General features: G+C 41.9%; 1 protein-coding gene across 1 annotated transcript in view; it reads left to right on the plus strand.

Annotated features, from left to right (window-relative positions):
- Window positions 1-22,597, plus strand: part of tmc2b (transmembrane channel-like 2b) — a 43,057-nt gene that overhangs the window by 6,959 nt on the left and 13,501 nt on the right. The window contains exons 4-15 of the mRNA XM_060908014.1: window positions 5,505-5,513; window positions 9,219-9,362; window positions 13,207-13,297; window positions 13,406-13,487; window positions 13,603-13,709; window positions 15,109-15,207; window positions 15,299-15,441; window positions 15,618-15,765; window positions 16,950-17,144; window positions 18,969-19,148; window positions 19,265-19,426; window positions 19,593-19,721. Coding sequence (XP_060763997.1) covers window positions 5,505-5,513; window positions 9,219-9,362; window positions 13,207-13,297; window positions 13,406-13,487; window positions 13,603-13,709; window positions 15,109-15,207; window positions 15,299-15,441; window positions 15,618-15,765; window positions 16,950-17,144; window positions 18,969-19,148; window positions 19,265-19,426; window positions 19,593-19,721 — 1,489 coding nt within the window. The remainder of the gene's footprint in view (window positions 1-5,504; window positions 5,514-9,218; window positions 9,363-13,206; window positions 13,298-13,405; window positions 13,488-13,602; window positions 13,710-15,108; window positions 15,208-15,298; window positions 15,442-15,617; window positions 15,766-16,949; window positions 17,145-18,968; window positions 19,149-19,264; window positions 19,427-19,592; window positions 19,722-22,597) is intronic.

The raw sequence follows: 22,597 nt of genomic DNA on the forward strand, positions 1-22,597 counted from the left end.
GTGCCTTGGTCAGTCAGAATCTCTTTTGGGATTCCAACGCGGGAGATGACGTGGAAGAGTGCCTCTGCAATAATGCATGCTGAGATATTGCGCAGAGGCACGGCTTCCGGGTATCGTGTTGCATAGTCCACCAGAACTAATATAAAGCGGTACCCTCGTGTTGACTGATCTAATGGCCCAACGAGATCCATCCCAATTCTTTCAAACCGGGTCTCGATTAATGGTAGAGGGCGTAAAGGCGCTTTTGGAATGGCCGCTGGATTTACTAACTGGCATTCGCGGCACACCGTACACCACCTACCGACATCGCCGCGAATCCCTGGCCAATAGAATCGGGCCATTATTTGGGCTAGTGTCTTATCCTGCCCTAGGTGTCCAGCCATGGGATTAAAGTGAGCCGCCTGGACTACCAATTCCCGGTGGCTCTTCGGAATTAAAAGCTGCGTGACTCGCTCTTTAGTTTGAGTGTCCTGCATCACTCGGTATAACCTATCCTTCATAATCGCGAAGTAGGGGAAGGACGGGGTGGCATTCGCCTGGAGCGTTTGACCATCGATTACTCTCACTTGGTCAAACGCATGCCGCAGAGTCTCGTCTCGCGACTGTTCTAATGGGAAATCCGTGAGGGATTCCCCAACAGAGAGAGGAGGGGCCGGCAGCTCCTCACTCTGACGCGGAGATGACGTAGACGGCTCTGTGACAGCTGCTCCTGCCAAAGCGACACTGGGACCTCCCCCTGTTAAATGGCAGGACGCACTCTTTACTAAGTGTGTCATTAAATCCCGAAATCCCGGCCAATCCGTCCCCAAAATTAAAGAGTGGGTAAGGCGAGGATTAACCGCCACCTTCACTATAAATTTTTCCCCTCGGAAAAAAATTTGGACCAACACCAAAGGGTAGCTGTGAACGGCTCCGTGCACACACAACACCTTCACCCCTTGTGCTCCCCCCAGTGCCTCGTTTTGCACCAGGCTTTGGTGAATTGAGGTCTGATTGCAACCAGAATCCACCAACGCCTGATATGTATCCCCTTGAATACTCATCGATATGCGATACGCTCCGGCCCGATCGAGGGCGGCTCCTGGCGCGTCGGGGATCTGAACCACCGCACCCACCTCCATGACCGTGTACTGTTGTTGGAGGTGGCCCGGCTCCCCGCAGTGCCAGCAAACCGGCCCGGGCTTCTTCTCCGCACCAGTGTTCTGGGGCTCACTCACCTGAGGGGGGGAGAGACAGACACAGAAGGGAGAAACAGGAGGGCACCGTGGGTGCGTCGGGCCGGCACCAGTGGCTCCGGCCCCCTCCTCTGCGGTGGGGGAATGGGCGAGGACGAGACACAGGAGGAAAGGGAGAGAGAGAGAGAGAGAGAGAAGAGGAGAGGAGAGAAGAGGCTGTCTGCTGTCCTGCTGCCGGGACAGCCGCCATATGGTCCTCCACCAGCTCGACTGCCTGATCCAGCGACGCCGGGCGGTGGCACTGGACCCACTCCGCGGTTCCTGCTGGCAAGCATGCGATGAATTGCTCCAGCACCACCTGGTCAATGATCCCCTTGGAGTCGCGGTTGTCAGCCCTCAACCACCGGCAGCAGGTGTCCCGGAGTTGCTGGCCAAACGCGAACGGCCGGCTGACTTCCTTCAAGCGCAAAGCGCGGAAGCGCTGACGCTGCTGTTCAGGGATGCGCCCCACACGCTGGAGGATGGCCCGGCGAAGGTCCACGTAGGCCAGCCGGCGGTCGGCGGGGAGCTGTAGCGCGGCCAGCTGTGCCTCTCCCATTAGCAGGGGGAGGAGGCGTGCCGCGTGCTGCTCCATCGGCCATCCCGAGGTCTCCACAACTTGCTCGAAGAGCGTGATGAATGCCTTGGGGTCGTCCTGCGGGCCCATCTTTGTTAGGGTGAGGGGGGACGGGCCCACCGTGGGAGCGTTAGTGGACCCCGCCAACGTGAGGAGGTGCCGGAACGCCTGTCGATCTTCTTGTTGGGCCAACACCAGGGCCTCGAACCACTGTTCTTGCTCCTTTCGGAGGGTGAGTAGCGCCTGGTGCTGGCTTTGCTGGGTCGTGGCGAGGGCGTGGACCAGTTCGGCGAACGGGGAGGACTCCATGGGGCTGTTAGGCTGCTGTGCTCCAGTCCCCGGTTTCAGCACCACTGTAACAGTTCTAACGAAGGGTGGAGCACAGAGGACGGCAGGACAGAGATCAGGTTTGCAAAATATGGCTTTTATTGCCACACTTTTCAGTGAAACATTAGTGACTTAATACAGACACACACAGAACCAGCATCTGGTTCGGGGAAGAGCTCCTCTGCTCTCTGCTCTCCCTCCTTATATAGGGCGCGGTCACTGGGAAGACACACACAAACACAGGTTAATTGACATCAGGTGTAGTGATTCTGCCACTTACCTTCCCTGACTCCGCCCTCCTGTCACAGACCGGCACTTGACCACGCCCCCGCTGCCACAGTCTCATTGCCATTTTTGCTATACTAAAAACACAGAGCTGACTGCAACTTCGTTCCTCCATTTTGAGCTAATTTATCGCCATGCCACGTAGATGTGTTGCTGGCGGGTGCAGCAACATGACAGAAGGTGGATTTACATTGTATTCATGGCCCAAGAATGTTCAAACTGCAAAAATTTGGACGCGTTTTGTGAGAAATTCACAGACACATTGGGCGCCTATGAAGTGATCTCTCCTCTGCTCTGCACATTTTACTGAAGACTCGTACGAAACCCCTGATCTGTTGAGGAGCGTTGGCTATAAGCCTGTATTGAAAGAGGGTGTAGTACCAACAATTAAAGGAAAAGAAAACTACAAGAAAAGGAAAGCAAGTTCAGTTGCACCAGTTCTCCCCGAGTGTGAGCCGAGGGTTGTTGCTAAAACCTGTGACGGAGCAGGACGTGACGTGACGTGACATATTATCACTCAGGCAGTGACCTCCCGTGGTTGTTGCTAAAACCAGTGATGTCCTGTCCCATCCTGGGTTTTAGTAATTGCCTGAGGCGAGCAGATTTCTCCACTGGATATGCTTGCCTCAGCAGCAATATCTTGCCCTTACATGGAAGAAGCGAATGAACAGAGAACTGAACAAACATCTGAAAGTCAGATTGTTTCAAAACAATCGGCCACAAGGTCGACCTTCAAGAAACAAGAACACAGATCGGTAAGATGCGAATCTCATTTGGATATAAAACAACAAAAACAACAACACTCGTTGTTTACCTGCATTTAGATTAATACATGTAACTTGTATTGTGTATTTAAGTTACCGGTATAAGATTATTTAATTTGCTTCAGAATGTGATTGTCTTAGTTCATCTGATTATTTAATTAGCCTTTTACGTTTTATCAGTGAAAATGCATGCATGTACAGTGCTCAGCGTAAATGAGTACACCCCCTTTGAAAAGTAATATTTTAAACAATATCTCAATGAATACAAACAATTTCCAAAATGTTGAAAAGACAAAGTTTAATATAACATCTGTTTAGCTTATAACGTGAAAGTAAGGTTAATAATATAAACTTAGATTACACATTTTTCAGTTTTACTCAAATTAGGGTGGTGCAAAAATGAGTACACCCCACAACAAAAACTACTACACCTAGTACTTTGTATGGCCTCCATGATTTTTAATGGCAGCACCAAGTCTTCTAGGCATGGAATGAACAAGTTGGCGACATTTTGCAATATCAATCTTTTTCCAGTCTTCAACAATGACCTCTTTAAGTGACTGGATGCTGGATGGAGAGTGATGCTCAACTTGTCTCTTCAGAATTCCCCATAGGTGTTTGATTGGGTTCAGATCAGGAGACATACTTGGCCACTGAATCACTTTCACCCTGTTCTTCTTCAGAAATCCAACAGTAGCCTAAGATGTGTGTTAAGGATCACTGTCATGTTGGAAAAGTGCATGACGACCAAGGGCATGGAGTGATGGTAGTATCTTCTCTTTCAGTATAGAGCAATACGTCTGTGAATTCATGATGCCATCAATGAAATGCAGCTCCCCGACACCAGCAGCACTCATGCAGCTCCACATAAGGACACTGCCACCACCATGTTTCACTGTAGGCACCATGCATTTTTCTTTGTATTTCTCACCTTTGCAACGCCATACAGTTTTGAAGCCATCAGTTCCAAAAACATTTATCTTGGTCTCATCACTCCAGAGCAGCGGTTCCCAAACTTTTTTGGCCGCGCACCCCCTTCTATACTCCAACCAGGTTGACGCACCCCCAGTTACCCAGTTTCAAAAAACACACGCTTTCTTATAAAGGCAGCATCTTTAATCGTGCTAAAATGATAACAAACATCATTTGCCACACCTGCAGGAAACCACAAAAGTGAAAAAAAACCACCAAAGCTTTCTTACAAAGGCAGCACGTCGTGCTCGAATGAGAACATCGAATCACATTAACATATTATGCGCTCTCGTATTTTAATTAGATAGAATTTGACTGAAATGTAACAGTTTTAAAACGTTGCAACATGGTAAATGCGCAAATTCATTACAAAGGGAGATCACATCGAGGCATGTACTCTACCAGCCAGATATGGGGAAAATATATGATTTTCCTCCGTGTTTAAAACACTAGCAACACAACCCTGTCATTACAAGGTTATGAAAATGAATTGAGAATGAATTTAATTTGCAAAAAATTTAACATATAATAACAGTAAAAATAGCAATGATTATTATGAACATATGCATTTTAAAGAGATACAACAATTAAGGAGCATATCAGGAACAGATAAAGAAGAGGAACCATCTGATTGTGAAGTGCAGCACTGGCGGCTCAGTCTGCAGCGAGAGAGAGAGAGAGAGAGAGAGAGAGACAGACGGTAGGTGGGTCAGTAGGATATATAGGTCCTATTTTCAGTAGCACTATATATTTTTAGCAAGATCAATGCCATTTGGCCAAATACATAACAATATTAATGCAACGGATGGGCCTGCATCTTGGCACAGAGCTCTCCGATGTTTGGGGTAATTGAAGACAGTCTCAGCCTCAAATCTTTCTCAACATCTCCCAGTCTTTGCCGATGTTTAGTTTTAAAAGCCACAAACTACTGCAGAACCGTTACGGCATAGAAGAAGAGTTAAAAATAGCCATTACATTTTTTTATCTTGGGCAGCATGGTGGTGTAGTGGTTAGCGCTGTCGCCTCACAGCAAGAAGGTCTGGGTTCGAGCCCCATGGCCGGCGAGGGCCTTTCTGTGTGGAGTTTGCATGTTCTCTCCGTGTCTGCGTGGGTTTGCTCCGGTTTCCCCCACAGTCCAAAGACATGCAGGTTAGGTTAACTGGTGACTCTAAATTGACCATAGGTGTGAATGGTTGTCTGTGTCTATGTGTCAGCCCTGTGATGACCTGGCGACTTGTCCAGGGTGTACCCTGCCTTTCGCCTGTAGTCAGCTGGGATAGGCTCCAGCTTGCCTGCGACCCTGTAGAACAGGATAAAGCGGCTAGAGATAATGAGATGAGATTTTTTATCTTGCGCACCCCCTAGTGGCAGCTCGTGCACCCCCGGGGGTGCGCACACCACACTTTGGGAAGCCCTGTTCCAGAGTATAGAGTCCCAGTAGTCTTCATCTCTGTCAGCATGGGCCCTGGCAAACTCTAGGCGGGCTTTTTTGTGCCTGGGCTTTAGGAGAGGCTTCTTTCATGGACGGCATCCATGCATGCCAAATAGTCACCCCAGTTTGGCTTTCTACTTCTTTAGATAACTGCAGTGAACTTGCATGCCGATTTTCTTCAACCCTTCTCATCAGAAGACGCTCCCATCAAGGTGTTAACTTTCGTGGACAACCTGGATGTCTCTGTGAGATGGTTGCAGTTCCATCTTTCTTACATTTTTGTACCACTTTTGCTACAGTATTCTCACTGATAAGTAAAGCTTTGCTGATCTTCTTGTAGCCTCCACCTTTGTGGTGTAAAGAAATTATTTTCTTTGGGGAATTCTGAAGAGACAAATTGAGCATCACTCTCCATCCAGCATCCAGTCACTAAAAGAGGTCATTGTTGAAGAATGGAAGAAGATTGATATTGCAAAATATCGCCAACTTGTTCATTCCATGCCTAGAAGACTTGGTGCTGTCATTAAAAATCATGGAGGCCATACAAAGTACTAGATGTACACTGTAAAAAATGATATCTTAGCAAGTGAAAATATCTTGAAAATAGTTGAAACGATCTAGCATTTCTTATTAGAAGAAAACAAGACACCAATTTTGAGATTATTAAACCTAGTTCTATATTGCAACCAACTTATTCTAAGATGTCTTACCAAGTGTAATTATCTTACTGCACTGGCAGATTATTTCACTTGATTATAGTCTAAATGTTCTCAAATTTATTATATTTTTCCTTATATTAGGATGGCTAGTTTTTGCAGTGTAGTAGTTTTTGTTGTGGGGTGTACTCATTTTTGCACCACCCTAATTTGAGTAAAACTGAAAAATGTGTAATCTAAGTTTAAATTATTAACCTTACTTTCATGTTATAAGTTAAACAGATGTTATATTAAACTTTGTCTTTTCAACATTTTGGAAATTGTTTGTGTTCATTGAGATATTGTTTAAAATGTTACTTTTCAAAGGCGGTGTACTCATTTATGCTGAGCACTGTACATGTATGTTGCATAAGTTATAACACCTATCCTGTTTTAATGAGAGTCAACCCACAAACAATGAAGTCAAATCAGTCTTAGTTGAGTATTTCTTACTTTCACCATACATTTTTATTTACGTATATGACTTTGGTCTATAGCTGTCAAAGGCCTTAGCCTTAAAACCGGTTCCTGCTGTGATGTCACGCACTCAGGGCTGGCTGGCTCAGTGGGGCAGCTCGAATGCCAACTTTGCATTGATTTTAACTCTCAAAAATATATATATTTATACTCCCATTTATGCAGCATACAAGAGTCAAGAATGGAGATACTATCCACTTAGAAATGTATTTAAAAATAAAGTTTCTGTGTATCTCCTTTAAGTAACTGGAAAGCAACACAACTCTACATTCCATCATCTTGGATTTGAAATGAAACAATGACAATGAGGTTAAAGATTGAAATAATCATACACTGCAACCCCACTATAATGAACTGCTTGGGGGATGTTCATTATACTGAAAAGTTCGTAATACTGAAATGGACTCACTTGTCACACCAAACACTCACGTTATATACGAAATTTTAGGCATATTCTCCTTATCATGAACTTCTCCTTCTGAGTAATTACTGCATTTGGTTCACTGACTAAGTTAAAGGATCATGAACTGTGACAATGATTTCTTCATCTGTTATGGAAATGATGGAGGTTGCTGGTGTATCATTGTCAAAGTCCACCCACTGACTCGCTATGTTTTCTAACTCTTCACCATTCAGTTTATTCATGTGTTGCAAATCACTGATTATGTCATTTATGTTGCACCAAGGGGTTGGGCAAGGCGGGGGGTATAAAAACACTGCTGGTGCGCTTCACTGTAAAACCCGATAAGGTCACTGAGCTCAAAAATTTTATTGAAACCGATTACGTAAAAATTTTTGAGGTAAGTAACTTAAATTTTTTAAGGTAAGATTTCTTAAAAATTACACTATAGTTACACTTAATTGTAATTTTTAAGAAATCTTACCTTAAAAAATTTAAGTTACCTCAAAAATTTTTACGTAATCGGTTTCAATAAAATTTTTGAGCTCAGTGACCTTATCGGGTTTTACAGTGTAGGTGTTAAGTTTTGCCATATCAGCAGTCATTTCGTCCTTTTATGGATCCTTTGATCACCGTTCTCGATAAATGTTAGTGATCGACGCCTAAGTGAAGCTCATTAAGCCTTTGTTTTATAGAGTTAACATGCATTGTTAACTTGACTGCAGACTTGATTACTTATTGTTTGTCTCTGGGAGGAAGAAGAGCGCATGGCTCAGTGTGTCATGTAAAGTTAAAACCAGAAAGGCAATACACAGATACAAGGCTTGGTAATGTGAGACACTAGGTACAGCACGTATACTTTGCCAAGTCTGTGTGTTTAGAGAGTCCTTATAAGTGCGTGCTGTGATTGTGCTCTAATCCAGAACAGGTGCATTGTACTATAAATAGCTCTAATGGCACTCAGTGCACCCAACACACATGGACGCGACAGAGTGATTTTTTTTTAAGACTCCGACTCACTGTCATTAAAGGTGGGGGTAACGAACTTAGTTCGTCATATGCCAAAGTTCATAGTAAAAGATTTTGTTATAGTGGGGTTGCAGTGTAATTGAGTCAGGAGAATAAAAATGTGTTTCTGAGCTGTTGTAGATTGACCTGGAAATTCTGTAGTTCACAGTCAGGGCTGTCTGGTTCAATTTGTCATGTGTCATCTGAGTCACATGTTATAATGTACCAAATGTAGAGAGTAGTCCAGCTTTACATGTAGTTACCTAAAAGACAGGTGAACAAAAATAGATTTGGATCACAAAATGCACAGCACAGATAACAGAGAACAAAGATTCGGTAATAAAAATATATCCCAGAAGTGAACAGGCATGTAAGAGTTTTATTCTTTATGTGTCTTTTAAGGAAGTTAACTACAGCTAGCACACAAACAGTGCACCAAGACATCATAGCCTTTTACCCAAGAGGCTGTGCCTAGCTGGCTAGCTCTCAGCTATAGGCCTTTAGATGTATTTTTTATCTCAATTTTTCTGCCAGCGATGTGAAAATCTTACATTTGTCAGCTTCAAATTGCAGAGTCAGTCATTTTTAATTCCAGGGTATTTACATCTATATTGGTTGATGCCCATATAGACCATACATAGACTCATAGAAAAGGACATACATAGAAAAGGACAGGACCTGAAGCATACTTCTTCATGTGTGAAACATGGTGGCAGTAGCATCATGGCTTGTAAATGAATGGCTGGCAGTTTGACTTGAAAAATATACTGATTAATGACCAACAAGGGCAGCATGATAAAATTGTTAAAAGTGTACAAAAGTATCTTCAGATCCCATCAAATGCTTTTTTTCAGAACCACAATGACTCGCAAATCACACTTTAGTGTGTCAGTTTTATGCAATCTTTTGTCAATTTTTTTTGTTCTCCTTCTGCATTCCAAAACTATTGTGCTAGAATACTAAGCTAAAACATTTATGACAGTCAAATTACAAACTTCACTGTTTTAGAGATTGGTGGCCACTTCAAGACTTATTATACTGTGATATCTGATGTCCCTGTCTGGCAGGTCATCTGCTGGCGAATCAGATGTTGAGTCTCTGTCAGAGGGCGAAATGGCTCGGCTAAAAGAAGAGGTCGAAGAAAAGAAGAAAATTATTGCCACACTCCGAAACAAACCATGGCGGATGAAAAGAAGACTCGGGATTTTGAAGTAACATAGCCTCTTCTTGTGTTAATAAATGCCTGTCTCTTGGATGCTTTCTTAGCAGTTCTTGGATGGTATAGATTTTGGTTGCATTTAAATTGGGCTCTTCAGTGGCTGTACCATGGTCTCACCATTACTGAGCTTGCAGATAATTTGGGGGGTTTAATTGAATTGTGGGCCTATGGTTTCAAAACAACTTTTGTTTGTAGCTTGAATGTTACATTTATACCCTGCTATGCATTCAGCTACTCCGAGCTGGCCTAGTGGTTAGCATGTCTGCCTCTTGATTGGGAGAGCATGTGTTCTATTCATGGTGTGGGGTCATACCAAGGCCATCATAAAAATGGTGCCTACTGCTGTCTGGTAAGGCACACTGCAATACAGATGTGAGTGGGGAGTCAAGTTCTTGTGGTTACCAGAGGACTAGCCCCCCACTATAACACTAGTTGTATAAGCTGAGTGGTATGAAGATTGGTGCCACCCAATGTGCCTTCCCAGTCTGGGGTGTTTCTCAAAAGCTTCTTAATGCTAAAAACATCTTAACTAGGAGAGAGAGAGTGTTCATTGTAATGCTCGCTCTACCATTTAACGATGATCTTTGTGCTATGATGCTTTTGGGAAACCCACCCCTGGTTAGTACTGGGACAAGAGACTGCCTGGGAAGACCAAGACATGGTGTGGGAAGGACTTTAGACTAGATGCCTTCAACTGCAAAACTCTTCCATGAATTTAACTGAATTGATGTCACAACTAGTGTTGTCTAATAAGTCTCACTCAGATATATCTTGCAGAAAATCACCAAATTCTGAAATTAAGTAGTAGAAATGGAAACTGTTTGAACAAGTTTGATAATGTGCTCTTGAATCCTTTCTACTATGGCCTTGTGGTGAACCTTTACATCAGACTGCCCCAGACAATCTTGAGGCAGAATAGATGACGATAGTTTAGATAAGTTCAGAGGTAGTAGAATCAAACACTGTCCAAGAGAACATTGATACCCTGTGCTGGCAGCTGGGCTTCAGTGGTTTGTATTTCACTGAGTACCTGAGTTGTAGAGAACTAGATCCCTTGACAAAAAGGGTTGCAATGTGGCAAGGGAGTCTTTTAATTGACCTGGCACTTGGAATGAATTACTGGTGATCTACCAGCCTGGCTGGTTGATGGAGCATCTTGGTTGGTTTTAGTAATTTTTTTTCAAAATTAGTATTTCAGAACCTGGCACAAGTTAACTCTAATGGGTTAGTTGATAAGATTATTGTCTGTCTGGACTTGGGCATAGTGTACCTGCCAGAAATTGCTGCATATTCTTGGAGAGCTGGTTGGTCATAATTTGTAATTACATTTTCATGAATGCTGGTTAATACACTCATTGCACATACTGTATGTGACATTGTACATATTTGCTTTATTCTACCAGCATGACTGTCTCTGCTTGAGTGCCACATTTTATTGCTAAATATGTCTGTTTGTGAAGGTTCTCAGCCATCCAGGTCATACTAAACTGTGATTGATAAAGAAGGCAACTGAACTTGCTTGAAATTCTTGAAGACATTTCACCTCTGTAGGGGGGGCTGCAAGCCGTAGCCATATGAACCATCTTCTCCCTTTCACTGTACAGCATTGAACACGCCAATCCCTGTACTCGATGCCATGTTCCATCTCCGCCCATTCTTCTGACTCCCTGTAATGGTATTGGATACAGAGATGATACCGGATACCAAATACAGTGATGTCACGACTGTGCTTTAAACCTGCGGCAGAATTGAAATTCTTTCTCTCTGGTGGTGGGTTTCCACGCGTGAAAGAGACATTGTTGCATCTGTGCTACAGAAGAACAAAGGACAAAGAACGAGCTATTGATACCGGACCTTTAGCCAAAGTTCAATGTATTTGATCTTTGCATAGTTGTAATAATAACTGAACTGGTTAGTTACTGCAGCCCACGCAGTATTTTAAAGAGAAAAGGCGACCGGATCCCTTTTCCCTTTCGCTACGTCAACGAACTACAAACAAGATTCCTTCCAGATCATCAGATGACTGACGGGACACCGAAGATCATCAGCTGATGAGCTGTAAAAGTAAAAGGAACAGAACTGTTTTCTCCCTGGACCTGCACTCCGCGCTGTCTTCAGATAACAGATGGCGCACTTTCAGTCGCCAAGCAAGAGCGATCTCAAGTAAGGCTGGCATCTGGGCAATTGTTAGTCTTAGTTGTGGCTAGTTAATGTGAAGAGTGTTGTTTATTTGAATTTATTCATGGTTTAAATTTACGCATTTTGATTCACATGAAAGTCGGTCTTAGACTGCGTGTTGTTTGATTTGCTTTGTTTACTATCTGTATTTAGTTAGATTGTGCATGCGTTCTCTCTCTCTCTCTCTCTCTCTCTCTCTCTCTCTCTCTTTTTAACTCCCTCCATCGCACTACACCCCTCAACATTGGGATTTCAGGAGTAGCTAAGGGTTGAGTAGAAGTTGGGTTTAAGGCCTAGCCGAGACTAGTTTTTAAACTACAGATCCTTTGTCGGATCCTTGGGTGGCAGGTGGTGAAAGTGGTTAGCACTGTTGCCTCACAGCAAGAAGGTTCTGGGTTTGAGCCCAGAGGCCAGCAGGGGCCTTTCTGTGTGGAGTTTGCATGTTCTCCCCGTGTCTGCGTGGGTTTCCTCCAGGTGCTCCGGTTTCCCTCACAGTTCAAAGACATGTGGTTAGCTTAATATGGGATGGCCTTGGGCTGAGGTGCCCTTGAGTGAGGCACCTAACTCCCAACTGCTCCCTGGGTGCTGTTAGCATGGCTGCCCACTGCTCTGGGTATGTGTGTGTGCTCATTGCTCATGTGTGTGTTCACTGCAAGAGAGTTAAATGCAAAGAGGAATTTTACAAGTGTGTGATGAATAAAGTTGTGCTTGCTTTCTTTTCTCTCTCTCCCTCATGTGCTCTCCTTGTTGCCTATCCCCTTTTAGGCGAGGCCTAGCACAAGGCTTGCGCATTCCATTCACATATCACACCTATCTCGCCTACATTCACACACACCGTGTCCTGTCTATTGCTACAACATTCACTGAGTGCCAACCTCTGCCAAACAAGTATTCTAATTGCCTTCACCCATTTGGTTGTTATATGAATGTTATAGATCTAGAGTAAACGTATTACATTAGAGCTACAATACTCACTAAAACTATAGCGATATCACCACTAAGTTATTCCGAAATAGAGGATAAATACCCGGAACTCCTCATTAGTCAGACAGAACTGAAGAAGCCTTTTGGATGAGAGGTGAAACATCTTCAAGAATTTCAAGCAAGTCTAGTTGCCTTCTTTACCAAACAGTTTGCTAAAGATATCATCTTCCTTCTGTTGTGTTTTTAATGTGTCTCATCATGATCCCCACATATCATCAATCCAAGAGGTAATTAATTGGCCAATGTCTTGGGTTACGTTGGAAATGAATAGTGACTGGAATGTGATATTCATGAACAGGTGTCAAGGTGTGTGTTTACTCTACAGAGATGATGAATTGGCCCACTAACTGCATGTAATGTTGCTGTATGAAAGTTCTGAATGTTATTTTTTAATGAAGATTTACAGGGAACAACAGAAGAAACCTTGCCCCACCTGTGTGTAGCGCAATTTTAGTTTTAGCTCAGAGATGTTAAATACACCTCCCAGTCAACCAAGTTTGTTGACTCAGTGACTTTTTATTGTAGAACCTAAGAATCCATAATAAAAACTGAAAATATGGGAATTTCTAAGGGTATTTTTTTTGTAAAAGTCTACATTTTAATACAAGATGCTTTTGTTGTAACTATACCATAGGAAGAACATCCTGTTTGTCTGTCTGTGTAAATGGTTTTAGGGAGGCACAAGGATTTGTAGAGAAGTTTGAAGGTGCTCTGGGCAAAGGAAAAGGTCGGAAGCTCTATGCCTTCAAAGTCATGATGACCAAGGTATGCCACCTTCCTTAACAGATCATTGTGGTCTGTACCATAAGAAACCACAGAAAACATATAATGTCTAAATGCATTGTAAAAAATGTTTTGTTTTATATTTTTCAGAAATTGCTCAAGTTCAATCGTGACTTTGAAAACTTTAAGACAGCATTCATCCCATGGGAGAGGAAAATTAAAGAAGTAGAAAGTTGGTTTTGGCTGAATCTCTATATTTATACCCAGTTGAAGCATATCCGATTTCATGGCTTGTTTTAGATTTCCTACTTGTTTCAGATTTCCTGATTCAGTCTGCCTTTTCTAAGGTCACTTTGGGTCATCTGTAGCCTCCTACTTCATCTTCCTCAGGTGGATGTATGGCCTCAACCTTGTTCTCTTTGGCCTCATGTTTGGGCTTGTTGTCATTCCTGAGGTAACCTTGCAGTTCATGATATTTTGGGACAAAAGGATTCATATACTGTTTTTTGGCTTTCATCATGACATCAGAACAGAATGATGGAGTGGGGTTGGATTTTCCAAAAAGCATTGCTACCAGTATTGAATTAGAAAGATTTTCTTCAGTAGTTTAGGATTCCATATGTATAACATTTGTTGGCAAATTTGTGTACTTAACCTCCCACAATTTTTTTTCAGTTGTTCATCCTAAACCATATATTGTTGAGTAGGCTACTACTATGAATTATATAGTAACAATAGTACAGCCAATAGAGAATGTCTTTAATTACAAGAGTTTGGGATGTAGAACCAGATCCGCTGGTGGGTCCTGAGAGTATACATGATGACAACTTGGATATGACAAATGTTATGCACACTGATCAGCCATAACATTAAAACCACTGACAGGTGAAGTGAATTAGATTGATTATGTTGCTACAATGGCATCTGGCAAGTGGTGGGAGAAATTAGGCAGCAAGAGAACAGTCAGTTCTTGAAGTTGGCGTGTTGGAAGCAGGACAAATGGGCAAGAATAAGGATCTGAGTGACTCTGACAAGGGCCAAATTGTGATGGCGAGATGACTGGGTCTGAGCATCTCCAAAATGGCACATCTTGTGGGGTATTCCTAGTATGTAGTGGTTAGTATCTACCAAAAGTGGTCCAAGTAAGGGCAATCGGTGAAGCAGTGACAGGGTCATGGGTGTCGAAGGCTCATTGATTCACATGGGGCACAAAGGCACCATAAGGTCCAATCCCACAGAAGAGCTACTGTAACACAAACCACTGAAAAAGTTAATGCTGGCTAAAACAGAAACGTCAGCATTAACTTATTCAGCAGTTTGTGCTACATTAGCTCTTCTGTGGGACTGGATCATATGGGCTAGCTTTCTTGCCCATGCAAATCAGTGAGCCTTCGCCACCCATGACCCCATCACCAGTTTACCGGTTGACCTTCCTTGGACCACTTTTGGTAGGTACTAACCAATGCATACCAGGAACACACCACAAGATGAACCACTTTGGAGATGCTCAGACCCAGTCATCTAGCCATCACAATTTGGTCCTTGTCAAAGTCACTCAGATCCTTATGCTTACCCTTTTTTCCTCTTTCCAACACATAAATTTCACGAACTGATTGTTCTCTTGCTGCCTAATATATCCCACTCCCCTTGACAATAATGTAATTCACTTCACCTGTCAGTGGTTTTAATGTTATGACTGATTAGTGTACATACTGTCAACAACTCAGGCATTCATGAGTTGTACAATTTGACCAGATATTACTACAGTATTCTATTGAATTTATTCCTACTCTTTCAGACAAATTTGGTGATTGAAGTAATCTGTAAAGTCACATCTCGCTCTCTTTCTGGAGGTCCTGATGGGTTTACCGTATGGCTCCATCGCCAGGAAAACAGTCCCTAGAGAAGAGCAGCCCACCGCTATGGACTTCTCAGTCCTTTTTGAATTTGGAGTGAGGCATAGATCATTAAGGAAAATAAACTGAAATACTATGAAACAGTTGAAAATTCATATCCTGATTTAACCTTTTTTCTTTTTCAAAGGGTTACTGCAAGTACTCTGTTCTCTTTTATGGCTTCTATAATAACCAGAATACTATTGGATTACTTAAATTCCGTCTACCTTTGTCCTATTTCCTAGTTGGAATAGGAATATTTGGCTACAGCCTGATGGTGGTGATAAGGACGTGAGTCCTTCTTTCCTATGTAGTATTCACCTTTCTGTATTAAAGGGGAAGATGGGAAGATAGACATGTTTATGTATTGCAACCATTCTAACATGTAATGCAACCATTCTAAACCATGCTAAATTGCTTGGAAAAATTTGCTGATAGTGACTGGCCAAAATGTCATTCTTTCATAGGATGGCAAGAAATGCCAATGAAGGAGGTGATGGTGCAGAAGAGAGTGACTTTGTCTTTTGCTGGAAACTGTTTACCAGTTGGGATTACCTCATTGGAAACCCAGAGACAGCCGACAACAAGTATGCTTCCATCACGACTAGTTTCAAGGTCAGACAAAATTTCATAATTGTATACCATTACTTAAACAACTATTTAAATGTGTCTTAAAGAATAAACTAAAGGAGTCCCTAGTGTGAACTATTTTCTCTGCTTTAACATACTTTTGTAGCTTTATTAGCTTGATTAATTGAATTAAGTGTATAAGAACAGGGAATTGGTTTAATACATTGGTATAATTCCTTAGCCTAAAATTTAAATATGTTTTTCATAAACACAGTTCACAGTTTAAAGATTGTGATCAGTTGTTGAAGTTTGTCAGTTTAAGGCCCAGGCTTAAGCTTAACAGAACAGAAATATTGTAAATGATTTGAATGTACATTGTTGTTAATTGACGTCTTTGTTCCACATCCAAAAACTCATCTGACTATCACATATGGATGTGATGGTCGAGTACGTGGGTACCCAACCATCATATCCATATATGATTCTTACCCAAACTGTTGCATCAAAGTTGGAGGCAGACCATTATATCGAATGTCTCCATATGCTGTAGCATTATAATTTTCCTTCATTGAAACCAAGAGGCCCAAACCTGTTCCAGCATGACAATGCCCCTGTACACAAAGTGAGCTCTATGAAGACATGCCAAGGTTGGAGTGGAAGAACTCCATTGGCCTCCACAAAGCCCTGACCTCAACCCTACTGAACACCTTTGGGATGAACTGGAATGCATACTGCACCCCAGGCTTCCTCACCCAACATCAGTGCCTGATCTCACTAATGTTGGGGGCAGCCATGGCCTGAAGGTTAGAGATGCAGCCTTGGGCCCAAAGAGTTGCTGGTTTGATTTCCAGGCCCAACAGAAAAAAAAAAATGTGAGGGGACTTGAGTAAATGAACAGCACTTTCCCCTCCGTCTGTATCATGGCTGAAGTGCCCTTGAGCAAGGCACCTCACCCTCAACTGTAGTATTCACTGCTTCAGATGGATTAAATGCAGAGGAGGAATTTCACTGTCATTGAGTGTACATGTGACAAATAAAGGCTTCTTCTTCTCTTGTGTTTGAATGAACACAAATCCCCACATGTAGTGGAAAGCTTTCCCAGATAAAAAGGGACTAAATTTAGAATGGGATGTTCAACAAGCCCATATGGGTGTGATGGTCAGGTGTCTACACTATAGTGTATTTTAGAGTGCTGGATGGCCTGTCTGACATTAACCATGTTCCTGTAGGAATCTATAGTGGATGAGCAGGAGAATTTGAAGGACGAAAACATTCATTTGAGGAGATTTCTGCGTGTCCTTGCTAACATACTGATCCTATGCAGCCTGGGAGGGAGTGGATATCTTATCTACTTTGTGGTGAAAAGATCACAAGAGTTTGCTAAACTGGATCGCAATGAATTATCCTGGTATCAGAAAAATGAGGTAACTTTAAAGGTGTACAGTGTCTTGCAAAAGTATTCATCCCCCTTTGTGTTTGTCCTGTTTTGTTGCATTACAAGCTGGAATTAAAACACATTTTTGGAGGGTTAGCACCATTTAATTTACACAACATGTCTACAAATTTAAAGGTGAAAATTGTTGTTTTATTGTGACAGAAACAATAATTAAGATGAAAAAACAGAAATATGGAGTGTACATAGATATTCACCTCACAAAGTCAATACTTTGTAGAGTCACCTTTTGCTGCAATTACAGGTGCATGTCTCTTGGGGTATGTCTCTATAGATGGGTTGCGTTGGTGTACAGCAATCTTCAAGTTATGCCACAGATTCTCAATTGGATTGAGGTCTGGGCTTTGATTAGGCCATTCCAAGACATTTAAATGTTTCCCTTTAAACCACTCCAGTGTAGCTTTAGCAGTCTGTTTAGGGTCATTGTCCTGCTGGAATGTGAACCTTTGTCCCAGTCTCAAACCTCTGGCCGACTCAAACAGATTTCCTTCCAGAATTGCCCTGTATTTTAGTGCCATCCATCTTTCCTTCAGTCTTGACCAGCTTTCCTGTCCCTGCAGATGAAAATTATCCCCACAGCATGATACTGCCACCACCATGCTTCACTGTAGGAATGGTGTTCTCAGGGTGTTGGGTTTGCACCACAAATGGCCAAAACAATCAATTTTAGTCTCCTTTGACCAGAGAATCTTCTTCCATGTGTTTGGGGAGTCTGCCACATGCTGTTGGGCAAACTCCAAATGTGTTTTCTTAAGAAATGTCTTTTTTCTGGCCACTCTTTCATAAAGCCCTGCTCTGTGGAGTGTACAGCTTAAAGTAGTCCTGTGGACAGATACTCCCATCTCCACTGTGGATCTTTGCAGCTCCTTCAGTATTAACTTTGGTGTCTTTGTTGCATCTCTGATTAATGCCCTCCTTGCCTGGTTTGTGAGTTTTGGTGGGCAGTCTTCTCTTGTCAGGTTTGTAGTGGTGCCATATTCTTTCCATTTTGCTATAATGGATTTAATGGTGCTCCGTGGGATTTTCAAAGTTTGGGATATTTTTTTATAACCCAACCCTGATCCATACTTCTTCACAACTTTGTCTCTGACATGTTTGGAGGCTCCTTGGTTTTCATGTTGCTTGCTTAGTAGTATTATGGAGTCAGGGTCCTTCCAGAACAGGTTGATTTATACAGACATCATGTGACAGATCATGTGAGACTTTGATTGCACACAGGTGGATCTCAATCAACTAATTATGTGACTTATGAAGTGAATTGGTTGGACCAGCTCTTATTTAGGAGTTTCATACGAAAGTGGGTGAATACTTATGCACACTCCACATTTCTGTTTTTTCATCTTAATTGTTTGTGTCACAATAAAAGAACAATTTTCACCTTTAAAGCTGTAGGCATGTTGTGTAAATCAAATGGTGCTAACCTTCCAAAAATGCATTTTAATTCCAGCTTGTAATGCAACAAAACAGGACCAACACCAAGAGGGTTGAATACTTTTGCAAGACACTGTATTTCTTTTATTTGGTCTTGTATATATTGTTGATTTTTAGACTAGGAATAATGTTAACTACACTTGTAGGTTTTTTTTAATTATTTTACAATCCCAACTGCCTTCATCTGTTTATCTGTTCTTTAACAGTTTTTATTTACTCTTTGAAACAATGGATGATTTGAAATAGCCAGCAGTTTTTACACTCAATTTCATTCCCTCTACTTGCTGTAATTATATGAATGAGATTTTTATTCTTTCTATATTTTGCAAGAATTAGTTTTCCCCTAATAACGATTGTCCTACAGGTGGAGATTGTAATGTCTCTGTTGGGTTTGGTGTGTCCACCTTTGTTTGAGACCATTGCTGAACTGGAGAATTATCATCCACGGATTGCCCTGAAGTGGCAGCTAGGCCGCATCTTTGCCCTTTTCTTGGGAAACCTCTACACCTTCCTGTTTGCCCTTATAGATGATGTCAATGAGAAGGTACATCAGATACAGAAGCCAAATATGCTGTAACATTTTAAGTGATACTAAGTGGCTGTTTCAAACCAATTCTTAACATTAAAATTCCCAATTCCTTTGTGGTGCTTCATCAAAAGCTGGAGAAGGAGAAACTGATAAAGAATGAAACCATCTGGGTTTTGAACCAGTACTATGCTAACTACACACTGTATCACAACAAGACAGAGAATATTCCCCCACCAGACATCGCGCCTGCTGATGTTATCAGGGGTCCATGCTGGGAAACTGAAGTGGGAATTGTGCGCACCAACCTATTTATTATTTTTTTTTACTACTGAACAAATGTGATATATTAATACCAGCATATTTATTCACATATTTTTTAAATAAATAATAACACTTTTTGTTTTAAATAAGCATTTCTAAAGTTGAAATGATTTACATTGCTTCTGTTACTTGCTATAGGAGTTTATGAAGCTAACAGTGTCAGATATCCAGGTGACATATCTGACTATCCTGGTTGGAGACTTTATGAGGGCTATAATTGTGCGTTTCCTCAACTACTGTTGGTGCTGGGACCTTGAGGCTGGCTTTGTGAGTTATTATTCATGAGTCTAAGAATTGAATGTTTTAAATGTTTAAAAGTTGGCTGCTTTGTGATTTCAGGCCATACAATACCTTTCAACAGCCTCAGATACATTTTTAATCTGAAATTAAAATTAATATATAGATAATAATGAAGTCAATTAAATGTTTAAGTATTTTCTCATTCCCAGCACATAAAAAAAAACTATTTAATGTTGGTAACCAGAAAAAAATAAAATACTACCTATTAAAGTTTAGAGTAAATGTCCTGGTGGATAGCAATGCTGTGCAGTTCATGGATGTTTGATAACTTACATGTATAATTTAAAAAATGCATAATATATGTGTCATTAATATGATATGATGTGTCAATATATGTGTGTAGTAGGGTGTAGGCCATGGTGGCAAATGCAGTCGGTAGTTTTGCTACTTCACAGCTCAAGGGTGGGTGGACAGGATATTTTAAATTGTCCCTAGATGTGACCGTGTAGACAAATGCATGTGCATGGTAACATGTGATAGACTGTTTTAGTTCAAACAAGTTTTTTTTTTCAAAGGATAAAATTAATTGTTTCCCCAAACAAGTAGGTTTGATTTAGAAATTGGGAGGAACAATGATGAGCTGGATCTGTTTGGGAACTTGGGATCTTGGGAACAGTGAATCTCCCTCATGATGCTGGTTGAGAAGATGCCGAGAATGTACAAAGATTCACACACTACTGACTACTGTTTACGAGTTTAAAATATAAAATTGTGTTATTTGTTTAATACTTAGGTGGCACAGTGCTGTAGTGGTTAGCACTGCTGCCTCACAGCAAGAAGATTCTGGGTTCGAGCCCAGTGGCTGATGGGGACCTACATATCTGTGTGGAGTTTGCATGTTCTCCCTGTGTCTGTGTGGGTTTCCTCCAGGTGCTCTGGTTTCCCCCACAGTCCAAAGACATGCAGGTTAGGCTAATTGGTAGCTCTAAATTGACCGTAGGTGTGAGTGTGAATTGTTGTTTGTCTCCATGTGTCACCTCTATGATGATCTGGGGACTTGTCCAGGGTGTACCCTGCCTCTTGCCCATAGTCAGCTGAGATAGGCTCCAGCTCACCTGCGACCCTGCACAGGATAAGTGGTTACAGATAATGGATGGATGTTTAATACTTGATTGTTCATTCTGTAATGTGTTCATTGACTTGATGTTTTCAACAGGAAGTTGCTGCTGGGGAATAAGGATACATACGGTGGCCCCAAAAAAGTATTTAGACAATTAACCCCCACTTACAATTGCATTAATTTCATGAATAAGTAAACAAATTGGATTCATTAGGGAATGTATTTGGGGCGGCATGGTGGTGTAGTGGTTAGCGCTGTTGCCTCACAGCAAGAAGGTCCGGGTTCGAGCCCTGTGGCCGGCAAGGGCCTTTCTGTGTGGAGTTTGCATGTTCTCCCCGTGTCTGCGTAGGTTTCCTCTGGGTGCTCCGGTTTCCCCCACAGTCCAAAGACATGCAGGTTAGGTTAACTGGTGACTCTAAATTGACCGTGAGTGTGAATGGTTGTCTATGTGTCAGCCCTGTGATGACCTGGCGACTTGTCCAGGGTGTGCCCTGCCTTTCGCCCATAGTCAGCTGGGATAGGCTCCAGCTTGCCTGCGACCCTGTAGAACAGGATAAAGTGGCTAGAGATAATGAGATGAGATGAGGGAATGTATTCAAACTGTGGGGCAGGACAGGTGACAAGAGTTTGTCTTCAGCTACTGAACTCTCTCTTGATGTCATAGAGGCTTGAAAGAGGTTAGGCCATGAAGGACAAATGAGAAAAAATCTCTGACTACACAGGATACTAAGGAAGACATGTTCCCATTGTTACTGGGGCATGGAAAGTTCTTCAGTGCTTCTAACTCCTGCTCCTATAGTCAGAGGAGGAATGAACTGGTCAGAAATTTTAGGTACTGTACCTCTGCAAGTCCCTTGTGATATTTTTCGGGGGAGTTTGGACATCAGTCCAGCCATTTAAAGTGCAAGGTTGCAGGAGTCAAGTGGAGCCTTAAACACAAGATCTGAAAGGTATAGTTAGAGGTTGTCTCTGGTGCAAAGGGCACAAAATTAGGATCCTGTGTCAGGTCTGATGGGGAGATAAACTGTGACCTTCATGGGCACTTGGTCAATTTTTCTAGCTAGGGCATGGGTTCAGTGTCAAAGTAACACCTTGTTTAGACTCTGGGAATCACTACAGAACTAAAGTGTGCCATCCTGATTCTGTACCATTACCATGGAGCTGGAGTATAGCCATTTTCCTCAGTGGCTTTTCCCAGATGGGGGTCTTAGATATGCAATACAGCTACTACTGTGCTCCTACTCTTTGTAGTGACTTGATTCTGTATTGGATGAGGTGGTTCAACCAGGGGTATTGGTAACAAGTTCTGGTACTGGCTCTTTAACTCTTGTAGCTCCTGCCCTTATGTGCCTGAGATCTCTTCCCTTTTGCATGGCAGAAGAAATAGCTTGAGATGGGAGAGTGCAGAGATCATAAGGGAAAGGATTGCCTATCCCTTTTATGTGGTTCATATCACAGAAGTTTACTTACTTTTTTCTCATGAATCACCTTGATTGTTACATGCACTGTTTTGTAAAATAAGAAATTGGTGCTATTATTTTTAAAGCAGACTGTTTGTATGTAGTTTATTATTATTATTATTATTATTATTATTATTATTATTATTATTATTATTGTTGTTGTTGTTGTTGTTGAGGTTGTTGTGAGGAATAAAAAATCATATTTACCAAAAACAAAAATCCACACAAAAATAATTATAACATTCGTACATGTTTGTATTTTTTTTTACTTGCACGAAGAATGTAGAAAGATTGATAGTAATTGCTATTGAATTACTTCACTA

The sequence above is a fragment of the Neoarius graeffei genome, chromosome 24 (assembly GCF_027579695.1).
Source record: "Neoarius graeffei isolate fNeoGra1 chromosome 24, fNeoGra1.pri, whole genome shotgun sequence".
NCBI classification, from domain to species: Eukaryota; Metazoa; Chordata; class Actinopteri; order Siluriformes; family Ariidae; genus Neoarius; species Neoarius graeffei.